Below are 18,833 nucleotides of genomic sequence, written 5' to 3'. Positions count from 1 at the left end.
GGCACTTCTCATCAGGTCATGTGAGGCAAATTATATTATTAAATCAGATTCCCCCTCAGGGAATCATCTCAGAACATTCCCCTACTCTTGAATTATTCAGCCAGATTCTCTAAATGAGACAGGTGTGTGTTATCATTATGAGTAGTAATTGTAGGGTGGTGCACTTGGGTAAATCAGGCCTTTCACTGGCTGGGCTGAGCTGAGGATTGATCCATCCATAGTGATTCTGTTGTCGAGCTCCATTATAGAATTCATTGTTTACACAGGTTTGCAATTAGTATGTCAGGCAGGCTGTTCTGCTCAGTGAGACTGGCTGAGCTGAGGTTTCTACCTGACAGGACCTCAGCTGCCATCTTTCATACACCTAGAGTATGAAGAGAAGGAACGCAGTAGAACCAAGGGGGGGGGACCTAGGGTGAGCATCATAAAATAATTCTATGGTCATGAAATCTAGTCAATGAAAAAGTGATTTGGTTATTAATACATTTTAGAGAATTGAAAGATGAGTCAATCCAAAGGAAAGTAAAGAAACATCCTAGAAATGACATAGTTTACATGCTCTGCCTGAGCTCTGCATGGGCTCTGCCTGAGCTCTGCCTGAGCTCTGCATGGGCTTTTGAGGCTAATCTTTCTGCCATAAAGCGTGAAAGGTCAACAACCCTTCCAGAGCACTTCCAGTGTTGATGTTAGGAAAACACCCCTGCTGCTGTCCCCGTGCAGCGTCCTGTATTACCACACTATTTAATTAGGAATTACGGCAAATTTAAAAAATGTTTCTATGCTCCTAAACCCCTCTGACGCATTATTGGACTGTCTGTCAAAGTGGGAGAGCGAGGTAGAGCTAGAGGGAGGTAGAGCGAGGTAGAGTAGAGCGAGGTACAGCTAGAGCGAGGTAGAGCTAGAGCGAGGTAGAGCTAGAGCGAGGTAGAGCGAGGTAAAGCTAGAGCGAGGAAGAGCTATAGCGAAAGGTACGTCACCAGGTTATGCAGTCCCCCACTCACTGCAGCGCTAGATAGAACTTTGTGGAATAATGCAAATCTACGAAAAATATAAACATCCTGTCACAGAAATTACTGAATTCTGGAAGTCCAATCGATTGTGAGATATGGCATATACATTTTATGCGATGAACTTGGGTCACGGGTTCACAATCTGCCAAGCAAGGAGGACAGGAGCCGACCTAATCCTATCTCCCACTTTTACCTTGCAACCCCATTGGAAATAATGTCACCTGTCAACAGCCCCCCCCCCCCCCACATCTATTTCTATGGGCACAAGCACTGTTCATGACACAAACTATTCACAACCCTCTTGTTGGCGTAGAGAAAAATGTGTTTAAAGCTTATTTCCTGCAATTATACACATTTTGTTATGTCTAATGTGTATTCATGTGATATTTGAGTGACTCGAACATTACTGCAAAATCTATGGGCTAAAAAACCTAGCTAAAATGTGGGTGACACTTTGCTTCAGTATACATTTCTCAGGCTCGTTATGTGTTTTGTTTCGCGCATTGGACTCGTACCTAGATGGACTCGCGCCTGGTAAAAACGTTATAGCGTATTACACAATATATTCCAAAATTATAACCAAATACATGACATGAATAAGGTCGTGAGCACAGTGATCTTATTTTTTTTTCTCAAAAATGTTCATGGTACCCAATTGGTAGTTACAGTCTTGTCCCATCGCTGCAACTTCCGTACGGACTCGGGAGAGGTGAAGGTCGAGAGCCGTAAGTCCTCCGAAACACAACCCAACCAAGCCGCACTGCTTCGTGACACAATGTCCACTTAACCCAGACACACTAATGTGTTGGAGGAAACACCGTACACCTGGCGACTATGTCAGCGTGCACTGCACCCGGCCCACCGCAGGAGTTGCTAGTGCACAAGGACATCCCTGCCGGCCAAACCCTCCCCTAACCCGGACGACGCTGGGCCAATTGTGCGCCACCCATGGGTCTCCCAGTCACGGCCGGCTGCGACAGAGCCTGGACTCGAACCCAGACTCTCTAGTGGTACTGCGATGCAGTGTCTTAGACCAATGCACCACTCGGGAGGCCGACAATGACCTTATAATGTATTTGTGTGGCTACGATGCCATCTTTAGAGGCCAAAATGTTCTGCTTGGTTTCCAGTGCATTGAAAAACAAATGAAATATATTACTACCAAGGTCTGATGATGCTTCTGACAATATAGTGAAAGGTGTGTTGTGTTGGGTGATGTGCTAAAGTCTGTAGGCTATTTTGAAAACTGCCGGTGTGTTGTGTTTATGAGGAGTCCCCTCCTGCGTGTGTTGTTGCATGAGCTGACTGCTGTTTCCTCCTTGGTTGGCAGAGATCTCAGAAGATGTAAAAATGTGAACCCGCGACCCAAATTTATCATATAAAATGTATATGCCATATCTCACAATCGACTGGACTTCCTGAATTTAGTATTTTTTCACTGTAACAAAACGTTTATATTTTCTGCATATTTGCGCTGTAGTGGGGGGCTGTGTAACCCTGTGACCTAGCTCTAGCTCTAGCTGAGTGAGAGAGAGAGGTGCACACTTTGACAGACAGTCCTACAACAAGTCAGAGGGGTTTAGAAACATAGTCACATTTTAGAAATATGCCGTTATTCCCCATTAATGCTACGAATACGGATTGCTGGCGGTGAAGCCATGCGGATAAAGATTCTAACTGTCTTCTGATAATGAGCCTGAATGCTAATGGCCATTCCCCCTTGGTTAGGAGCACACCCCAGGGAAAGGGGACTGTGTGTTTCATGGTCCATAGAGAGAAGATACACACACATCACATTATCATGCTGAAGTTTTATTGTAGCAGCACTCCAAGTGTTTTCACAGTGTGCCCTATTCTCATAGAAGAGTAATGGCAGCGCCTGGGCTCTTCTGATAACCATTCTGGGAGATGAAGAAATGTGACATTTCAAAATCATATTGGGAAAAAAAACAAGGCAACGGTAAACATGTCGTCCCCCACGAATGATGCAGCGCACCCCTTAGGCCAATCAGTGTGATTTTGTAAATGATGGATCTCTATGGTAAGACGCATCATGTGAGAATGCTATTCATTAACTACAGCTCAGCGTTCAACACCCTAGTACCCTCAAAGCTCATCACTAAGCTAAGGATCCTGGGACTAAACACCTCCTTCTGCAACTGGATCCTGGACTTCCTGACGGGCCGCCCCCAGGTGGTGAGGGTAGGTAGCAACATATCTGCCACGCTGATCCTCAACACTGGAGCCCCCCAGGGATGCGTGCTCAGTCCCCTCCTGTACTCCTTGTTCACCCACGACTGCATGGCCAGGCACGACTCCAACACCATCATTAAGTTTGCAGACGACACAACAGTGGTAGGCCTGATCACCGACAACGACGAGACAGTTTATAGGGAGGAGGTCAGAGACCTGGCCGGGTGGTGCCAGAATGACAATCTATCCCTCAACGTAACCAAGACTAAGGAGATGATTGTGGACTACAGGAAAAGGAGGACCGAGCATGTGCCCATTCTCATCGACGGGGCTGTAGTGGAGCAGGTTGAGAGCTTCAGGTTCCTTGGTGTCCACAACACCAACAAACTAGAATGGTACAAACACACCAAGACAGTCGTGAAGAGGGCACGGCAAAGCCTATTCCCCCTCAGGAAACTAAAAAGATTTGGCATGGGTCCTCAGATCCTCAAAAGGTTCTACAGCTGCAACATCAAGAGCATCCTGACTTGTTGCATCACTGCCTGGTACGGCAATTTCTCGGAGGGTAGTGCGTACGGCCCAGTACATCACTGGGGCTAGGGTGCCTGCCATCCAGAACCTCTACACCAGGCTGTGTCAGAGGAAGCCCCTAGAAATTGTCAAAGACCCCAACCACCCCAGTCATAGACTGTTCTCTCTACTACCGCATGGCAAGCGGTACCGGAGTGCCAAGTCTAGGACAAAAAGGCTTCTCAACAGTTTTTACCCCGAAGCCATAATACTCCTGAACATGTAATCAAATGGCTACCCGGACTATTTGCATTGTGTGCCCCCCCAACCCCTCTTTTACGCTGCTGCTCCTCTCTGTTTATCATATATGCATAGTCACTTTAACTATACATTCATGTACATACTACCTCAATTGGCCCAACCAACCAGTGCCCCCGCACATTGGCTAGCCGGGCTATCTGCATTGTGTCCTGCCACCCACCACCCGCCAACCCCTCTTTTACGCTACTGCTACTCTCTGTTCATCATATATGCATAGTCACTTTTAACCGTATCCACATGTACATACTACCTCAATCAGCCTGACTAACCGGTGCATGTATGTAGCCTGGCTTCTGTTATAGCCTCGCTGCTGTATACAGCCTCGCTACTGTTATTTTTCACTGTCTTTTTACTGTTGTTTTTATTTCTTTACTTACCTATTGTTCACCTAATACCTTTTTTGCCCTCAAATTAACTTTGATTTGATTTGATCATTCACGCAAGTTTCATCAAAATCGAGCCAATGGTATCTGAGATATCGCGTTGGTTAGCTAAACTGATAATCCTGAGGGTTCACAGCCAATTTAGCAATCAGAAACAACCTGAACTGATGTTGTCGCTTACTTCCTTTTCCTTTTTTGCTGATGTCACAGGTCAGTGCAGATGGTGCAGATAATAATGCTCTGGCAGGAGCCTGCTCTCACCTGGACTGCTATTTGGATCCCACCCAGAAACAGGTGTTATGCTGATAATTGGCCCATCATGTAGATTTTGGTTTTGCACTTGGCTGAGCTGCATCCCACACAGTAACAGTCAGAGACATGGGGGGAGCGGGAGCAGTGCAGCATTGAGGAGAAGGGGCATGAGGTCTCATGTTATCACCCTCAGGAGGGTGAGCAAAACCTCAATTCGCTTTCTGTGTGCATGGCATAAAAGTTGTTTCACCCACTAGAGAGTGCAAATTATATTTTGAGAGGGTGCAAATAGGATAAATCCTATTGGATCGGGCTCAAAGACCACATCTCCATACTTTATCATGGGTAATGCAAAATATCAAACACATTGCTGTTCACAGGAATACCTACTACCTGACATATATCTACATATTCTACATATGTAATGCAGAGATAAGAAAACTAGGGATTTCGGTTCTCCACAGATACAGTCGGCCTCAGACAGTGGTTGAGCAGACAGGACGGTACTGTACTGTTTAAGGGGGTTATATTTAGCGTGAGCAGGCAAACAGAGTGAATTCCAGGGCAGGCCTCTCCTCTCTGTGGCTGGCCAGTACCAGAGCCATGGCAGTTAGAGTTGAGGGAGAGAAGCGTACTCTGTGTCCGGCTAACTGACCCACCCTACTAATGAGAGGGTGGTGTGGTGCAGTGGCTGCTCCTAATTACTACCAAGCAGCTGCAACCGCATGGAGCCGCGCGGAGCCCAGCGAGGGGCCCTGTCAGGCCAACGGACAAGCCCTCCAGTGTGGAGAGGCCGCAGTCACCCCACTTCGCCCCGCTCACTGCTCAGTGTTCTGGGTTCACTCCCACGCCAAGCAGCCCCCGCTGCAGCCTGCTATACTACTGCTGCTGCCTCATCAACTTCTCCTGCTGAAATTGCAGGGTAGCGGGGGAATCATGTCTGTAAATAAGGCTGCACTGACAAAAAAAAATCATGGTTCTTGTTTATCCGGCGGGGGACTTTCTGTTCAGATTCATATTGTCACTGACAGCAGCTTCAGTTCCATAGAACAGGTATCCTATCCAAAATATTACCCAATATAGAAATGGCATTTTACTCCAACCCTTAAACTGGAGAGATATACTTTCTCTTAAAGGACTGGATAATGTTAATTTAATTACAACAATAAATGGTGTTTATTGGATTGAAAATACTTGAGTCACCAATTCATTCCAGAGAAAAGTGTAACCTCAAATAGAAATGGTTGCTATATGAAAACATACAATCCTGTGAAGTCAGTGGGCACTTTGAGTCCCTGTCAAGAATTCACCAAAGGTGGTAAGCGGTGAGAAGACAACTCCTGTTTTCAACTCCAAGCGGAACAACACTGTAGGCCTCAGGTAGACAAGTGGGAGTAGCCTGCTGCCATTGGCTTGTGTGTGGAGAGAGAGGCATCTTTATGCTGAGTGTAGGGCAGGGGAGAGGGGTGACACTGACCTGCCTGTTCCTCTCATCCATGATCCTGGTGATCTGTATCTTCTTCCGTCCCATCTCTGCGTTCTGTTCGGTCTCTCTGACACCTCAAGAATATCAGAAAAACTACCGAGCTCGTCTTCTTCCTTATCTCCTAGCACATTGTACAACACTCTCTCTTCTCTCTCTCTGGCTCTGTCGTTTTCGTGACCACACCACAATCTGCAGGGAGAGAGAGAGAGAGAGAGAGAGAGAGAGAGAGAGAGAGAGAGAGAGAGAGAGAGAGAGAGAGAACAGAGTTAACATAACACCCAGTGATCTCTTCTCAGGCACAACAAAGCAGCCAATGGCTCTGTGTTCCATTCCCTGACACATACAGAGAGGTTATGAGACAGACCGGAGAACATGATGGCACCTTATCTCCTCACCTGCACTTCCACAGCAGCTGGAGCCACTGTCAGAACACTTCAGACTTAAAGGAGAAACCGTTCGGAAAATGCTAAACGCAATTTATAAGTTCATCTGCTCTTTAGTGTTGAATAGGCCTGATTCAGAACCAATGATAAAAGTGCATTTCAAGAGCTTTTCATACATAAGTGTGAAATTATCTTTTCCATTTTATGTGAGAAATGACTGCATTAAGCTCTTACTGAAGTACAAGTTGCCATGTGGAGCTGGTGTTGACTCCCAACCAAGTCCATGTCTACTGGGTATATCTGGCTTTGATCTTTAAGCCTAACAACCAGTAGCAGGATGACAGAATCACAGAGCTTTAATAACAAAAAATGTATCCTATTCTCGCTCGCTCTCTGTGTCTGTCTTACTCTCATATGTACACCAGTAGTCAGTCAAAAGTATTCCTAAGATGCCTGTGAAGACCGAGCACAGAGCTTCACTCTTCCTTGGCCAAAGACCATTCCATTCTTGTGGGCCGGCTAAGGAGTATTGGTGTCTCTGAGGGGTCGTTGGCTTGGTTTGCTAACTACCTCTCTCAAAGAGAGCAGTGTTTAAAGTCAGAACATCTGCTGTCTCAGACAAGGCTCGATCCTAGGCCCCACGCTCTTCTCAATTTACATCAAGAACATAGCTCAGGCAGTAGAAAGCTCTCTCATCCATTTATATGCAGATGATACAGTCTTATATTCATCTTGCCCCTCTCTGGATTTTGTGTTAAACGCTCTACATCAAAGCTTTCATAGTGTCCAACAAGCTTTCTCTGCCCTTAACCTTGTTCTGAACACCTCCAAAACAAAGGTCAAGTGGTTTGGTAAGAAGAACGCCCCACTTCCCACAGGTATGATTACTACCTCTGAGAGTTTAGAGCTTGAGGTAGTCACCTCATACAAGTACTTGGGAGTATGGCTAGACGGTACACTGTCCTTCTATCAGCACATATCAAAGCTGCAGGCTAAAGTTAAATCTAGACTTGGTTTCCTCTATCGTAATCGCTCCTCTTTCACCCCAGCTGCCAAACTAACCCTGATTCAGATGACCATCCTACCCATGTTAGATTACGGAGATATAATTTATAGATCGGCAGGTAAGGGTGCTCTCGAGCGGCTACATGTTCTTTAGCATTCGGCCATCAGATTTGCCACTAATGCTCCTTATAGGCCACATTACTGCACTCTATACTCCTCTGTAAACTGGTCATCTCTGTATACCCGTCGCAAGACCCATTGGTTGATGCTTATTTATAAAACCCTCTTAGGCCTCACTCCCACCTATCTGAGATATCTACTGCAGCCCTCATCCTCCACATACAACACACGTTCTGCCAGTCACATTCTGTTAAAGGTCCCCAAAGCACACTAAGTCGCTCGTATTTTCAATTCGCTGCAGCTAGCAACTGGAACGAGCTGCAACAAACACTCAAACGGGACAGTTTTATCTCAGTCTCTTCATTCAAAAACTCAATCATGGAAACTCTTACTGACAGTTGTGGCTGCTTTGCGTGATGTCTCTACCTTCTTGCCCTTTGTGCTGTTGTCTGTGCCCAATCATATGTGTACCATGTGTTGTCATGTGTTGCTGCCATGCTATGTTATTGTCTTAGGTCTCTCTTTATGTAGTGTTGTGTTGTCTCTCTTGTCATGATGTGTTTTGTCCAATATTTTTATTTCATTTATTTTTAATCCCAGCCCCTGTCCCCGCAGGAGGCCTTTTGCCTTTTGGTAGGAAGTCATTGTAAATAAGAGTTTGTTCTTAACTGACTTGCCTAGTTAAATAAAGGTTAAATAACTAAATAAAATAAAAATAAAATCCTCATCTGATCCAGGCCGCTGCCAGCTTTGCTCTTCAGATGATTAAGAGTACACCCAGTCAGGTTTAAATCCTCTGAGGTGGATGAGGTAGTTCCCACGTGAGGTACTCTGTAACCTGCCAACCTGGTCACTGGTTCAGACTCCAGCAGGCCCGGTGAACTTTGATCTCTGCTCTATGAGAGATAGATATCTCCCTGGAAGAGCATTCATCATTGACACATGGACATAATTTACAAGCAAATGGAAAAATGCTTCTATTTCCCTTAGAACAGAACCTCTGGGCAAGGTTAACATTGTAGTATTCAGCCTTGGTCCAGCAGAGATACAGTTAGCACTATAGACTACTGTGTGGTTACCATAGACCAAAAAGCAGTGAGAGCTGACTAACATCATGGGACCAGAATTGGCCAGTTCCAGTGGCACACAGTAATTTTAGGCTTTGAGACACTGGCATTATAGTGTCTGGCTGTCTGAATCTAACCACTGTTAGGCAAACTCAACATGAGATCACCTAGCCAACAACCCCCAACCCACGCACGGCTGTCCACAGTAAGGAAACTAACTACGCAAAGCCCCATGAAGAATTTCCCTAAACCACATCACAACAAGTCGGTGAGAACGATAGTGTTCTTTTTCATTCACTGTTTCCAAATACTCCTACTGACACTTTTTCTACGTGTGTGTCTGTATGAGTGTGTATTTCTGTCCGTCTCTCTCGCTTTGAAGAGCAGTTGACTTGCTTCTCTTGACACTACTGTACAATTGTAGGCCTACATCTGAAGACAGTGAAACACACACATTCCACCTCGTCTCTAAACTGTGTGAGGATCTGTCATAGCAGTCTAGTACAGTGCAGGTTCTTGTGGCATAATGCCTTGTGTCATGACATTTCTGTTACGTAAATATGAGATGACAAGCTGAGGTGCCTCAGACACCAGGTTTGTTACTGCACTCTGCTTGGTACAGCTACTATCTGAAGAAAACACAGAAATAGATTTCCTTATTCTATCTGTAAATCAAATCAAAAATCACATTTTATTTGCCACATGCGCCGAATACAACGGGTAGACCTTACTGTGAAATGCTTACTTATAAGCCCTTATCCAAAAATGTAGTTTTAAGAAAAATAAGAGTTCAGAAAATATTTACTAAATCAGTTATTATTATTTTTATTTTTTTTAAACCCAATAAAATAACAATAATAAGGCTATATACAGGCTATATACAGGATGTAGTTGGATCATTTTTGCTGGGTATGAATAACATTTAACACAGTAAAAGTTTGTTTGCAATTACAAAAATGCAGATCCGTTTTAGCATAATAAAAGGTGTTATAAATCTATGCATAACAACTGGTGAATGTTAAAGCATGGTTCTCAAAAGAGACACCAGATGGGAGACAGACAATCAACACCTGTACTGTTTTTATTTTCTTCTTCACTGATGCATTATGTATCAGTACATCTGTAGCATGTGTCGATTACTAAACCTTTTCACATAGCTGCCTACACATAAAAAAAAGTCCAAGTAAAAGGTATGTCAAAGTTAATCCATAACTGAACTTAAATAAATGCTTGTGGGTTAACTGCTTGATGGATGTGAAGTCAACTTGTTCACAGCTGTAAGAGTTACAGTTGAAGTCGGAAGTTTACATACACTTAGTTTGGAGTCATTAAAACTCGATTTTCAACCACTCCACAAATTTCTTGTTAACAAACTATAGTTTTGGCAAGTCGGTTAGGACATCTACTTTGTGCATGACACAAGTAATTTTCCAACAATTGTTTACAGACAGATTATTTCACTTATAATTCACTGTATCACAATTCCAGTGGGTCAGAAGTTTACATACACTAAGTTGACTGTGCCGTTAAACAGCTTGGAAAATTCCATAAAATTATGTCATGGCTTTAGCATCTGATAGGCTAATTGACATCTTTGAGTCAATTGGAGGTGTACCTGTGGATGTATTTCAAGGCCTACCTTCAAACTCAGTGCCTCTTTGCTTGACATCATGGGAAAATCAAAAGAAATCAGCCAAGACCTCAGACAAAAAATTGTAGACCTCCACAAGTCTGGTTCATCCTTGGGAGCAATTTTCAAATGCCTGAAGGTACCACGTTCATCTGTAGAAACAATAGTACGCAAGTATAAACACCATGGGACCACGCAGCCGTCATACCGCTCAGGAAGGAGACGCATTCTGGCTCCTAGAGATTAACGTACTTTGGTGCGAAAAGTGCAAATCAATCCCACAACAACAGCAAAGGACCTTGTCAATATGCTGGAGAAAACAGGTGCAAAAGTATCTATATCCACAGTAAAAAGAGTCCTATATTGATATAACCTGAAAGGCCGCTCAGCAAGGAAGAAGCCACTGCTCCAAAACCGCCATAAAAAAGCCAGACTACAGTTTGCAACTGCACATGGGGACAAAGATCATACTTTTTGGAGAAATGTCCCCTGGTCTGATGAAACAAAAATAGAACTGTTTGGCCATTGTGACCATTGTTATGTTTGGAGGAGAAAGGGGGATGCTTGCAAGCCGAAGAACACCATCCCAACCGTGAAGCACGGGGGTGGCAGCATCATGTTGTGGGTGTGCTTTGCTGCAGAAGGGACTGGTGCACTTCACAAAATAGATGGCATCATGAGGTAGGAAAATTATGTGGATATATTGAAGCAACAAAGTCAAGGTATTGGAGTGGCCATCACAAAGCTCTGACCTCAATCCTATAGAAAATGTGTGGGCAGAACTGAAAAAGCGTGTGCGAGCAAGGAGGTCTACAAACCTGACTCAGTTACACCAACTCTGTCAGGAGGAGTGGGACGAAGTTCACCCAACTTATTGTGGGAAGCATATGGAAGGCTACCCGATAACGTTTGATCCAAGTTAAACAATTTAAATGCAATGCTACCAAGTACTAATTGAGCGTATGTAAACTTCTGACCCACTGGGAATGTGATGAAATATATAAAAGCTGAAATAAATAATTATCTCTACTATTATTCTGACATGTCACATTTTTTAAATAACGTGGTGATCTTAACTGACCTAAGACAGGGAATTTTTATTAGGATTAAATGTTAGGAATTGTGAAACTGAGTTTAAATGTATTTGGCTAAGCTGAATGTAAACTTACGACTTCCACTGTATGTACTGTAGGTAGAGAGCAGAGTTGTAATCCTGGCTGTGAGTTGTGTCCTAATCTCGCTGGGTGACAGAGCAGAGCAGGGCAGGGCCAGGGCAGCAGAGGGGATGCAGAGTTACACTAAATCCTGGTGGATTACTGCAGCACGTGGAGACGGGCCAGCACTGCAGCGTGTCACCACTCACAGCCTCAGCACGGCACGCCTCTGCACAGGTGGATGTACGTAACCCTCCACAAGGCTTGCTAACTAGAGCATGCTACCATGAGTCATACCACTCCCATTGTTTAGCGCTCAATGATGCCAATGGTAAACTGCAGCTAAGTAACATAACTGAAGTCAATGTGCGGCAGGTAGCCTAGTGGTTCAGAGGGTTGGGCCGTAACTGAAATGTCACTGGTTCGAATCCCCAAGTCGACTAGATGAAAAATCTGTCAAATGTGCCCTTGAGTAAGGCACTTAACCCTATTTGCTCTGGTATGGACTCTCCAGGTCCATACAACCATGGTGTTTTAAAGGTGAAGTTAACTGAACTATGCATTTAAAGCTTTACTCTATGTTAATCACGCTTGATAGGATTATTCTGTCCATTTCACCTTGCTTGTAAGAATGAAAATGTATACATCTCACCATGTACTCTTTAGGAGGCCTTGATAATGTACACCTGCACCACTTAGTATTTCATTTAAACCAGTCCAGCACTTCTTAAAGGTGCTTACCAAACATTTGCACCACAGAGATCAATGCACAGTGAATATGTCTCTATAGGAGAGACCACATCAGGCTGACATCTAAATCAATACCAGCTACATGACACACAGAATGTGTAGACGAAACCAAGCCTCATTTACAACCATACGAACCAAGAGTGTAAATACAGTGGGATGTTTTGAGCATTGTTGTTTAGCTTAAAAAGTCCTCTTAGATTCTTGGAATTAATCTAATTAATAGTGATTTCTGGCCACGGAGACAGGCCCAGTAGCAGCCGCTCTCTGTCTCTCTGTCCCTTCCTCCCTCCCGTGAGACAGGCCTCTGGGAGATGGGGAGGGTTGGTGACGGGGTCGGCCCTTTCACACTCAATAAAACATGCTCCACTCCCATGTAATTACTGAACACAGCACATCCGCCTCACTCCCTCTCAGTCAGTAAGCCTGAATAAGCTCTGCACGTAGTCACAGAGCTGTAGGCCTAGTATTACTTAACCTCATATTACATCTTACACTGCTGTCCAACACAAAAGACGACATCCTATATGGTTCATTTCATTTAAAGGATGAGACCAGATCATCTATTATTGACCCTGTTATTGGCCATACTACATTCAGAGCATGATGTGGTTAGAATGATATATCCTAAAGCCAAGAAGAACATCCAATGCTTTGAATGTTCAGCTCTTACTTGCTTCAATGACTATACATTCAAATGTGTGTACTGTACTGTCTAAGTGAGTGTTTAATGTGAGGAAAGCCTAACCCATTTCCCTTATTACTCTGACTGTCATGGACAGGAGCCAAAGTCCTGAGCATAGCCATGACAGTTGTGCTTCCTGTGTGTGAAGAGCTCAGTTTGACTATCCTACCACAGGGCCAGGCCACGGAGTGGGCAGACAAGACTCAACTTCCTGCCTCTCCACTTCCTGTTTTTCAGGACCACTTCTAAATGCCCACTGCAGCGGAGGGATAGAAAAAAGGGAGGGAGTGTGCCTTGGGGACACCCTTACTCTCTGATCTCCTCCACGTGTTGCCTTCCTGACTGTAACTCTGAGACTAAACAACAACAGGACTCCATCTCCTGTTCATTCTCTGTGTGTTTATTATGTTTACAGTACAGGGCCATTAGACAGGCTGGACAGGCACATGCTGCCACACCAAGCACTCCACCACTTTCTATTCAGTTAGATGTCAGGCCTTTCCTTGTTTTGGCCAGGACTGATAATGACTTGAAACATTTCCTGAGCTACATAATGATGAATAACTACTCCATCACACACTAAACTAATGAGCAGTAAAATACTGATTAAACAGAGTTCATACTTAACAAGAAAACAGCAGCGCTAAATGGTAGCAATATAATCCCAAAACTTGAAAGTGGAAGGAAATGGCTCAGTTCCAGTTTGTTAGGCTTTAAGCGGTGTGGGGACATGGAGCAAAGTAAACCCTCATGGTTCTGCTGCTTCGTTTCAATGAGACCCTGACATAAGTGCATTAAGAAATGAACACCCCAACTCTTTGTTCTTCCTATCATCAGGCTCTGCTGTACCTGGAAATGGGGCTGTTGGCCTGGAGGGGAATGGAGGAGAGCCAGCCTCTCTCTCTCCCGCTCCTACACTACCCTTTGTGAGAGCACCCTTATCTCCCACTCCAGCAGGGAGAGGTAGGATTGTGGCCCCAGAAGCAGCATCACTAGTGCTAATGTCTCCTGATGCTAATCTGACACACGGCTGATCCTGCAACAACCACTTTCTCCATTCCTCTCTCCCGCTTTCCATCTCTCTCTTTCTCCCTCTCTCCCTCCACCTCTCCCTCCTACCCCTCAGTCTCTCTCTTTCTCTCTCACTCTCACTCTGTACATTCCCTCACCTCTGTTTCCAAGGCAACTAATGAGATATAATTAATAAGATCTACCAAAGGGGTGTGTGAACAGAAATGAGTGAGAAAGAAGCCTTGAGAAAGAGAGAGAGCTGCTTGCCTAGTGAGCTAAAGAAACTCCTTTAAATGTGTGTGCATATTGGACTTTCTACAGCTTGTTAACTTTCTTTGTAGATCATTGCTTGGGGTGACATTATCTTCCTAGACAATGACTTCAAAAACATTTATGAGAAGTTAAGACGATTACTATATTAGCACCATGATAAACCACACCCTTAGAAATAGCTGGGGTACTTTGAACCACTACAAGCCAAGTGAAAAATCTCATAATGAACATTTTACATTGAGTAAGTGCTTTATGTTACTGACAGAAGGGATGTTAAATTAGTTTTTTTTAATGATATTGAGATTACAACAGAAAGTGCCTTCCTCCTTTATTTCACATAATACAGTAGTTATACTCAAGTACGCTGTAACAATGTGCGCTGGGAGTCAGGAAGCAAGTTCAGGAAGTGTTTTAATAAAATAAACATAATACAAAACAAGTACCTCGAACAACGCACAGACATGAAACAGAAATAATGACGCCTGGGGAAGGAACCAAAAGGAGTGACATATATAGGGCAGGTAATAAAGGAAGTGATGGAGTCCAGGTGAGTCTGACGATGCGCAGGTGTGCGTAATGATGGTGACAGGTGTGCGCCTTAACGAGCAGCCTGGTGACCTAGAGGCCGGAGAGGGAGCACACGTGACAGTACCCCCTCTCAGATGTGCGGCCCCAGCTGCAGGACGCCGACCAAAATCCCGCGTCATTCTGTAACGATGTGCGCTGGGAGTCAGGAAGCAAGTTCAGGAAGTGTTTTAATAAAATAAACCAACATAATACAAAACAAGAACCTCAAACAACGCACAGACATGAAACAGAAACAATAACGCCTGGGGAAGGAACCAAAAGGAGTGACATATATAGGGCAGGTAATAAAGGAAGTGATGGAGTCCAGGTGAGTCTGACGACGTGCAGGTGCGCGTAACGATGGTGACAGGTGTGCGCCATAACGAGCAGCCTGGTGACCTAGAGGCCGGAGAGGGAGCACACGTGACATACACCTTGATATGATTTGAGTGGATCCAACCCTGACGTACATTGATATGATTTGAGTGGATATGGCCCTGACGTACATTGATATGATTTGAGTGGATCCAGCCCTGACGTACATTGATATGATTTGAGTGGATCCGGCCCTGACATACATTGATATGATTTGAATGGATCCAGCCCTGACGTACATTGATATGATTTGAGTGGATCCGGCCCTGACATACATTGATATGATTTGAGTGGATATGGCCCTGACATACATTGATATGATTTGAGTGGATCCAGCCCTGACATACATTGATATGATTTGAGTGGATATGGCCCTGACGTACATTGATATTATTTGAGTGGATCCGGCCCTGACATACATTGATATGATTTGAGTGGATCCAGCCCTGACGTACATTGATATGATTTGAGTGGATCCGGCCCTGACATACATTGATATGATTTGAGTGGATATGGCCCTGACGTACATTGATATGATTTGAGTGGATCCGGCCCTGACATACATTGATATGATTTGAGTGGATATGGCCCTGACGTACATTGATATGATTTGAGTGGATCCGGCCCTGACATACATTGATATGATTTGAGTGGATATGGCCCTGACGTACATTGATATGATTTGAGTGGATCCGGCCCTGACATACATTGATATGATTTGAGTGGATATGGCCCTGACGTACATTGATATGATTTGAGTGGATCCGGCCCTGACATACATTGATATGATTTGAGTGGATATGGCCCTGACGTACATTGATATGATTTGAGTGGATCTGGCCCTGACATACATTGATATGATTTGAGTGGATATGGCCCTGACGTACATTGATATGATTTGAGTGGATCCGGCCCTGACATACATTTATATGATTTGAGTGGATATGGCCCTGACGTACATTGATATGATTTGAGTGGATCCGGCCCTGACATACATTGATATGATTTGAGTGGATATGGCCCTGACGTACATTGATATGATTTGAGTGGATCCGGCCCTGACATACATTGATATGATTTGAGTGGATATGGCCCTGACATACATTGATATGATTTGAGTGGATATGGCCCTGACGTACATTGATATGATTTGAGTGGATATGGCCCTGACATACATTGATATGATTTGAGTGGATCCAGCCCTGACATACATTGATATGATTTGAGTGGATATGGCCCTGACGTACATTGATATGATTTGAGTGGATATGGCCCTGACGTACATTGATATGATTTGAGTGGATATGGCCCTGACGTACATTGATATGATTTGAGTGGATCCAGCCCTGACATACATTGATATGATTTGAGTGGATATGGCCCTGACGTACATTGATATGATTTGAGTGGATATGGCCCTGACGTACATTGATATGATTTGAGTGGATATGGCCCTGACGTACATTGATATGATTTGAGTGGATATGGCCCTGACGTACATTGATATGATTTGAGTGGATCCGGCCCTGACGTACATTGATATGATTTGAGTGGATATGGCCCTGACGTACATTGATATGATTTGAGTGGATCCAGCCCTGACATACATTAATATGATTTGAGTGGATATGGCCCTGACGTACATTGATATGATTTGAGTGGATCCAGCCCTGACATACATTGATATGATTTGAGTGGATATGGCCCTGACGTACATTGATATGATTTGAGTGGATATGGCCCTGACGTACATTGATATGATTTGAGTGGATATGGCCCTGACATACATTGATATGATTTGAGTGGATATGGCCCTGACGTACATTGATATGATTTGAGTGGATATGGCCCTGACGTACATTGATATGATTTGAGTGGATCCAGCCCTGACGTACATTGATATGATTTGAGTGGATATGGCCCTGACGTACATTGATATGATTTGAGTGGATATGGCCCTGACGTACATTGATATGATTTGAGTGGATATGGCCCTGACGTACATTGGCAATTCAAGTGATCCCGGGGAACAGGAGCGGACCGGTCACCTCTGCAGAGGCGCAGGAAACCCGTCAATCCGGCTGAGATGCAGGAGCATGGCGACCTAGAGCGCCGGAGAGAGAGCAACACTGATGGTACACCCTCCCCGGCACGTTCGGCTCCAGCCGCAGGACGCCAACCCAAGGGACGATCCTGGGGATCAGAAGCGGACCGGTCACCCCCGCTGATGCACGGGAACCTGTCGCCGGCTGGGACGTGGGAACCTGACAGACCGGCTGAGGCAGGGGAGTCTGGCGATCCGGTTGAGGCATGAGAGCCTGAAGAGCCAGTGGAAGCAGGGGAGCCTGGCGATCCAGCGTAGGCATGAAAGCCCGACGACCCGGCTGAGGCAGGGGAGCCTGTCGATCCGGCTGAGCCATGAGAGCCTGACGAGCCGGCTGAGGCAGGGGAGCCTGGCGATCCGGCTGAGGCATGAGAGACTGTAGCGGCTCCCGGACCCGACGTCATTCCCACCGAAACAAAAAAAACACTCCCTGATGCTTCCCTTAGGTGAGGCGTCATTCTGTAACGATGTGCGCTGGGAGTCAGGAAGCAAGTTCAGGAAGTGTTTTAATAAAATAAACCAACATAATACAAAACAAGAACCTCAAACAACGCACAGACATGAAACAGAAACAATGACGCCTGGGGAAGGAACCAAAAGGAGTGACATATATAGGGCAGGTAATAAAGGAAGTGATGGAGTCCAGATGAGTCTGATGACGTGCAGGTGCGCGTAACGATGGTGACAGGTGCGCGCCATAACGAGCAGCCTGGTGACCTAGAGGCCGGAGAGGGAGCACACGTGACATACACCTTGATATGATTTGAGTGGATCCAACCCTGACGTACATTGATATGATTTGAATGGATCCAACCCTGACGTACATTGATATGATTTGAGTGGATCCAGCCCTGACATACATTGATATGATTTGAGTGGATATGGCCCTGTCGTACATTGATATGATTTGAGTGGATCCAGCCCTGACGTACATTGATATGATTTGAGTGGATCCAACCCTGACGTACATTGATATGATTTGAGTGGATCCAGCCCTGACGTACATTGATATGATTTGAGTGGATCCAACCCTGACGTACATTGATATGTTTTGAGTGGATCCAGCCCTGACGTACATTGATATGATTTGAGTGGATATGGCCCTGACGTACATTGATATGATTTGAGTGGATCCAACCCTGACGTACATTGATATGATTTGAGTGGATCCGGCCCTGACGTACATTGATATGATTTGAGTGGATCCAGCCCTGACGTACATTGATATGATTTGAGTGGATATGGCCCTGACGTACATTGATATGATTTGAGTGGATCCAGCCCTGACGTACATTGATATGATTTGAGTGGATCCGGCCCTGACGTACATTGATATGATTTGAGTGGATCCAGCCCTGACGTACATTGATATGATTTGAGTGGATCCGGCCCTGACGTACATTGATATGATTTGAGTGGATACAACCCTGACGTACATTGATATGATTTGAGTGGATATGGCCCTGACGTACATTGATATGATTTGAGAGGATCCAGCCCTGACGTACATTGATATGATTTGAGTGGATATGGCCCTGACGTACATTAGCAATTCAA

General features: G+C 44.8%; 1 protein-coding gene across 3 annotated transcripts in view; it reads right to left on the bottom strand.

Moving 5' to 3' along the window:
• LOC120066261 (myocyte-specific enhancer factor 2A-like) overlaps window positions 1-18,833 on the bottom strand; it is a 97,359-nt gene that overhangs the window by 50,710 nt on the left and 27,816 nt on the right. For all 3 annotated transcript variants that reach the window (XM_039017510.1, XM_039017509.1, XM_039017511.1), the window contains exon 3: window positions 6,147-6,344. In XM_039017510.1, the coding sequence (XP_038873438.1) occupies window positions 6,147-6,200 (54 nt within the window). In that variant the 5' untranslated portion in view covers window positions 6,201-6,344. The remainder of the gene's footprint in view (window positions 1-6,146; window positions 6,345-18,833) is intronic.

This window comes from Salvelinus namaycush, chromosome 21 (assembly GCF_016432855.1).
Source record: "Salvelinus namaycush isolate Seneca chromosome 21, SaNama_1.0, whole genome shotgun sequence".
NCBI lineage: Eukaryota > Metazoa > Chordata > Actinopteri > Salmoniformes > Salmonidae > Salvelinus > Salvelinus namaycush.
The sequence above is the reverse complement of the archived record's forward strand: the minus strand, read 5'-3'. Positions and strand labels throughout refer to the sequence as shown.